Source organism: Trichogramma pretiosum, unplaced genomic scaffold (assembly GCF_000599845.2).
Source record: "Trichogramma pretiosum strain Unisexual culture from Peru unplaced genomic scaffold, Tpre_2.0 scaffold49, whole genome shotgun sequence".
Classification (NCBI taxonomy): Eukaryota; Metazoa; Arthropoda; class Insecta; order Hymenoptera; family Trichogrammatidae; genus Trichogramma; species Trichogramma pretiosum.
Genome location: NW_019640811.1, coordinates 315,347 through 322,308, shown reverse-complemented (window position 1 = coordinate 322,308; position 6,962 = coordinate 315,347). Strand labels below are relative to the sequence as shown.

Below are 6,962 nucleotides of genomic sequence, written 5' to 3'. Positions count from 1 at the left end.
TTCATGGTCTACACGAATGTATAATTTTATCTTTACTGTTTAAGCCCAAAAAATTGTAAGAATTTTTTTTGTATTACGTTCAGTTTAAAATTTCTTTCTCGTACAAGACCCATCCACAAACATTTTTCGAAATCAATTGGCTTGAAAAACTCATCTAATATTTTGAGACCACCGGGCTACTTATTGTCGATGCAGATTATACACCATGTAATTGTTAGCTGCAAAGTAATGACAAGCTCGCTATTATGTTACATCAATTAAATGTCTGTGTATTGAGATGCTTACTACACTTCGAAAACTAAAAATTCTGATTTTTCGGTGTTCGCATTATTTCAAAGAGAAAAATATCAAAACGTGTTTAAATGTAACCCTACAAAATGGTCAAAATGAAGCCGGTCAACGTTGCGCTACCCCTGCTCCCTTATCTATTTTTACTCACGTTCCCGTGTTTACTGCAGAAGTGGAAGAAAAAAAACTCTAAAGTTTCAGATCGTTTTTACGGTGAAGGGGAGGGGACACGAATCACACTTGTTGCAGAAGTCTCATTTTTCATTGCTTTTTTTCACTTGTGTCTCGTGTGATGGAAGTGATTTCGTGCAACGATTATTATCATTTAGTTATGTACGTCCGAGTTTGAGAAATGAATCGGCTCGTGTGATTTATAAATAAATCACAGGATTATTTACATTTCAATAAATGTTTTGTATAATTTGTTAAAAAACTTGATTTTTTTCTCTAAAAAGTTTCAGTTATCTAATGATTTTTCACACTTTTATCGTTTCATTTCTCAAACATTATTTGAAAAAATTTCAGTCACATCAAAACACCAGTACGAATTCACATCTATAAACTTTCCATTATAATGCATTCTCTTTGTAGCAACTGATTTTTCGAATAATAATAGATGACGGTTGACATTAGAGCGAAAGCTTACATGAGTTTATACGATTACTTTACAATACGTTAGATTCACACAGAAATCAATTACTCTCTCTCAAATCCATTCAACTTAGAGCTAGGAGCGGCTCGAGGTTCGGGCGCGTCTTTCGGGCCTTCTCCTCCTGGTACTTCTTGAACTTGAGAAGTTTGCTCTTGTTCTTGCTGAGCTTCTTGGCGGGCGCACTGCTGGCCGTCGTCGTCGTCGTCGTCGTCGTCGTCGCCGTGGCCGTCGTCGCGTCGGCCTCGACCTCGCCCTCGGCGTCCAGCATCCTCAGGGTCTCGATGATGTTTCTCGGCTGCTCGGAGCCGCGGCCGGTGGTCGTGCCGTTCTTGGCCGCGTAAACGACCGACAGGTGCGAGAAGCTGGACTTGGGCGGGGCCGTGATGTCGGCGAAGTCGCGGAAGTTGGCGAATATGTCGCCGCCGCGCACCGGCTGCGGCTTGGGATTCTTGTAGTAGCCCCGGCCCCTAGTGGCGCCACCGCCGCCGCCGTGATAGAACGGGCTGTAGGCCGACTCGTCGATGCTGTACTCGTCGGCCTCCTTGTCCTCGGGATAGTAGGTGCCGCCGCGGATCACGCCGAAATTGCCCGAGCCCAGAAGGGCGGCCGGGTCCTCGGCGTCCGACGTCGACGAGGCCGCCACGCTGTAGGGCCGGTCGCGGAAGTAGCCCAGGAATCGGCTACTGGGCCGGTAGCGCTGCTGCTGCTGCGGCTGATGATGCTGGTCGCCGCCGGCCACCGGCGCCGGACCGCCGAACGGTATGCCGCGATGATTGCCGAAGAGCTCGGCGAACGACGGGAACAGATTCTGGCTGTCGGACTCGAGGCTCTTCTCCTCGGGCTCCTTGACGCTCGTCTTGCTCGACTCGGAGGACTCGCTGCTGGTCACGTGGATCGACGTTTGCACCGGGTGCACCGCGACTATGGTCATGCGATGGGGCTCGCCGGCCTGGACGAGGGCTGCTCGATGATGCTGCTGCTCGGCGTGGCTGCTCTCGGCCCCGTCCGGCTCCATGTACATGTCCGAGTCGTCGCCGTCGTCGTAGGCCTCCTCGGCTCCTACCTCCGATGCGGCGGCTTCGGAGTCCTGCAGTAAACACGAAAAAATTGCTGTATTGCTCAGCCAAAGAACAACTATGTTATGCGATGAAATTTCTTATAATCGAGTCGGCACTCGGTACATTACGATTCAACGAATGACTTTCGATAAAAATGTTGTTTCACTATTACTCCCGCGTAATATATATCATTATCTTGTTACTTGTTGCACGTAGCAGTATCGATAAACGCGGTGTTTGATAAGCTACTCAAGCATGGATTGCAAATATTATCCGAATTATTTCATTATTTCAAGTAAATTTTCTAACTCACGAAAATTATTTTTTCTTCGGTATCAACCTCTTCGTTGAAAAAAAAAACGATTCCATAAACGGAGCTTTTTCTGGTGGGCTATTACGCGTTACCGCCAATTCGTTAATGCGAATTTCATTTACCGACAACGTCTCAATATTCTCGAAGCGGCGTATATAATCGAAGAGTAATAAACACCAAAGTTATCGAGCTATCTCGAAGTCAATGTTTCTCCTCCAAGTACGTGCTTAAGCGGCACTGATCGTTGATGCTATATTATGTGTATATACCGTACCTCGTAACCGGCTCTGCCCGGGGTTGCGGAAGCCACCACTGCGTCTGCAAGAACAAAAAAAAGGAACACCTCATTAAATTCTATTCTTTCATTTTTACATTATTAAATTTAATTTTTATATGCTTTGCGGGTATATATATATAGGACATAGGTACGGTGCGCGTGTATACGTGCGAGCGTTACTGACAAATTGCACGCTTTCACCTGAAATTTGCATGGGACGCTGTATTCGTTATATGTATGCGGGGCATTATTCGAGTGTATTATGCGCGGGCAGTCGAAAATCGTTCGAAAACGAAGATTAAACGGCGGCCTGTCGAAAGTTTGCTCTAGCCGGGTATAGATGAAAATATCCCTGTGGTGTTCGAGAAGCAGAAAAATGTATTTCCTGCCAGCGCGATGCGAGTTGTAAAACTCGTCTGTAACTGATTGACTCTTGGGACCTTTGAAAGTCGTGCATTTCCGTACATAAAAATCTTGGCACTGCTTGGAGCCGAGTTGATTGCTTCATTAGTGCCATGTGGAACGCCGATGATAAAAGTATAAAATTATAAAGGAGTTTTTTCCGCTTCTGACTGTTGGATAATCAATCTAATATTAGGCCTTCATTTGCAACAGATAATAAAAATCAGCATCAATGATTTTTAATGTTAAATGGAGCTAATAATTTTTCAATTAGCAACGTTTGACTATATAGATGATTTCGACGACTATTTGCAGAAATTTGATAGACCTTTAAAATCCGTGACTCATCCGATCGAAGATGGCAATGCCTTGGATGTATCTATTTGTAGCTTCGTAGGCGTGTATCGGGGTATAGGTGTGTCCAATGGAGTTTACGTAATGTGTGTCGCGATCGTCAGGGTCGTCTCGAATGCACCACGCCCAACTCAATACTACGAATTGAGATCATTTCATAGTCATGTGCACAAGGCACTTGACCGATCGGCGTACATAATTATCCCAACGAGTAATCCTAAAATATCATTACACATCGTTCGTATGGATACAAATATAGCGAGATCCAAAATTGATATCTGCTATTCATGGCGTCTTCCATTGCATCTATGCGCCTATTTTTATCTATCGAAAAAAAGTAAAAGTTCCACGCGTTAAAATTTATATCCACCCATCATGAAGCTTCCAAACGAAAAAAAGGAAGGAGGAAGAAATAAAAAAATTGATGGGCAAGAGTATGGATGGATGAGCTCCACGCGCGTGCGAATGTATATTTTCATATCGGGAAATCTTAATTGAGAGTAAAATCTCGGCCATTCGAGTGAAAGCAAAAGTATACGTGTCTCTTGTGCAAGAAAGAGATGCGCACGGATGTATATGATAATAATTGTTTTTTAATACAAAGAAAAAAAAATTAAGCAAGAACAAAATTAAGGTAGAATATAATATCAGTATAGAATAATATTTGAGGACTGGGGATAGTTGTAATTTATATTATTCGGATGTTCTTAAGTGGAGTAGTAATATTATTCGATCACGAAAACACCTCTTGACTGAGTTTGCTTATTTTTCAGTGCTTCAAGATACTCAAAAGACAAAGTATATTTTTTCTTATTTTCAGCACACGCATGTTTCTTGATGTAAGGCTCATGTAAAAATTCAAAACGAAGCTAGCGATGCAAGCGTTACAGCTGTATTACGAGCCAGTTACGGCCCCGAAGAGCGTAAATTATATTCGAGGGCAAATTAAGAAAATGACCGATGCAGCAGAGTATAATCGATACATCGGTAAAAGCGTTACAGAAAAATAATTATAACTTAGAAGCTTAGCCAGCAATCGGTACACTTTCTAAAATGCTGCCCAGCTGTGGTTTGTTTTTAATCGTACTTGAAAATCATTGATAAATTTGAGTTTTACACACGGTACACCTCGTACGAACATATTGTCGATAGCGCGAATATCGCACCAAGGCGTTCAGGTGTATTGAGAATTAACGATAAGACCTATCGCGCAGAAATTTTTCGTCGGTAAATCGTACCGTTGATACTCGCGCGGGGATCAGCGCTCGCCGAGTTATCAGCGACGCGCGAGAAATTAGCCGGTATACGAGATCATTGCCCCAACGCATAAAAGCGCGATCTGCACAGAGAAATTAGCATCGATTAATGTTGTTTTATAACTCGCTGATTCGTCTTTACGGCGATCGACGTGCAGTCAGGTTAACAATCACATCGTGCCGCATAAGCGAGCGGTGAGTCATCGACACCCACCACCGCGATCGCCACCATCGCAGCAGAAGCACCATCTCTCTTGCGCGCTCGGGCACACAAAGAATTTCAAGGTTCGAAAGAACGCCTCTAACTCGCGCTCATATCGCCGCATGTGCATTTTCACGCGCTAACTTTACGCGAACGCGCGCATGAAGGTGGCCTTGAAAGTCTCTGCGAGAGCACATGTGCGCGCGACTATTAATTTAACGCTGGTACATTTATATTTATATACATTTATATAAATACGAGTGTGCGAATGAAAAAAAAGAAAGAAAGTAAACAAAAGTACTTCGAGAAAATGTACATGAACGATAAACAAAAATTAAAATTATGATGATAATAAAAAGGAAATCATCCGGACGCTTTTATAAACTGGCCCGAGTTCAATAGCATCACTTTCACCCAGGCAGAGAACGTAGTATAACACGACATATACGCAGCAGCTGCATCTTCCTGCTCTCTCTCTCTCTCAGACCGAAGACGAGTTTTGCTGCTCTCCTCGGACAATTTTTTCCTTTTTTTTTTTCTTTTTCTTGCGCTTTTCGCCGCAGCGTGACGTCGCAGCTTGGCTCTCGATAACGCGTTGCCGGGTAAAAGTAAGGCGCTGCTGCTTCGCGCACGTGTACCACGGCCACTACTACTTCTCCGGCACTTTTGCGATCGTCGATCGTTAATTGCATTTCTGCGCCGCGCGTACACGCGTATAAGTAATAAAAACTCGCGTATAAAGTATCTGTCAGCCGGGGCATATTATTGGAAAAGCGCGTATTTACACACGCACGCCCACGCTCGCGGGATTTTCAACTCGTTTCGACCGAGCTCGTTTTATGATAAATGTGAAAAAGTAACGCGAGCTCGCGCGTACTTGAACATACGCGCGGCGATGTTATTATACTTATATACATTTGCGATTTAGTCCTACGTATACATAATGTTATATGGGCTCATAATTGCCGCGAGATTTACGAGGGTTTTGCGCCTTGCGCGCGCGGCGGATTTTTGAAATCGGTCCGCGCGCGTCGATGTGTGTTTTGCAATTTATACGTACGTATACACTGATAAGTCGCGCCGATGCGTGTCAGAATTAATACACTCATTTCCCAATTAGCGGAGAGCTGAAAACTGCAGTGTACGTATCTATCGTATTGGTAGAGAGCAAGACTGCAGCGGTGAAAAATTTAGACTTGCATCTGTAGCGTCGAGCGCGGCAATGGTACATTTAGAAAACAGCGATTTGTACTTGCCATATTGAATTTTTTTTTATAATAATAATATTATGGATTGCATGATAAATCGTCGATCGGATACGTAATTAATATCTTCCTCATTGATGCAGCCATTAATGCTGGATTCGCAGACGTGCTGTATATAAAATTAAATTTATATGCGCTATACATAACGCGAATTGGCCCAGTTTTACATTTGAATATATACAACATATTCAAATGGCACACTATGTACACGCGAGTCCATGTAATATATAAGACTTTCATCATCGTATGGGGTGCACAACCTTTTTATAATCGACGTTATAGCAACGAGATGGAAAAATCTATAGCCTCTTTATAAGTTCTATAGGCGAAAATTTCGCAATCGTTCCATTTTGCCGTAAAAGAGAGAGAGAGAGAGAAAAAGAGAAATAAAAAATGTACAAAAGTAAAGCAATGCACTTCTCAAAGTTGTAAAGTCGAACTAATAAAGTCCATAAAATATGTAATATATATGAGCAGTTTTTTCATATATGTACAACTTTTGTGCGGGGGGTTCTCGGATCTGCTCCAAAATTTAGTATGTTATTTGGGTATGTGAAAATAGCCTTCAGGTAAATTTTTAGCCCTCTAGGGGCCTTAGGGCCCAAATTTGGGCCCCTCGAAGGTCCAAAAATAGCCGTTTTTACCTATTTTTGCGTATTATTCAAATATTTGTAACTCGGGCACCGGTGCATATTTTTTAACTCTGAGGGTCGCATTTTTTAGGTCAAGACATGTACTTTTCGTAAAAAAATTATGTAGAGCTCGATAGACCAACCCCCGGTTATGGGGGGGCAATGAAGGGGGATGAAAAATCGCAAAATTGACGTTTTTTAGCTTTTTTTGAATTGATGCAGAAGGCGACTGGATTGACGTATTTACTTTTGCAACGTCTCAT

The 6,962-nt window shown here is 42.9% G+C and overlaps 1 protein-coding gene across 1 annotated transcript in view; it reads right to left on the bottom strand.

Moving 5' to 3' along the window:
• Nucleotides 1-1,004: 1,004 nt before the first annotated feature.
• The window catches only part of LOC106655811, a 90,493-nt gene continuing 84,535 nt past the window's right edge, over nt 1,005-6,962 (bottom strand). The window contains exons 2-3 of the mRNA XM_023461324.1: nt 2,586-2,629; nt 1,005-2,027 (exon numbers count right to left, since the gene is read on the bottom strand). Coding sequence (XP_023317092.1) covers nt 1,005-2,027; nt 2,586-2,629 — 1,067 coding nt within the window. The remainder of the gene's footprint in view (nt 2,028-2,585; nt 2,630-6,962) is intronic.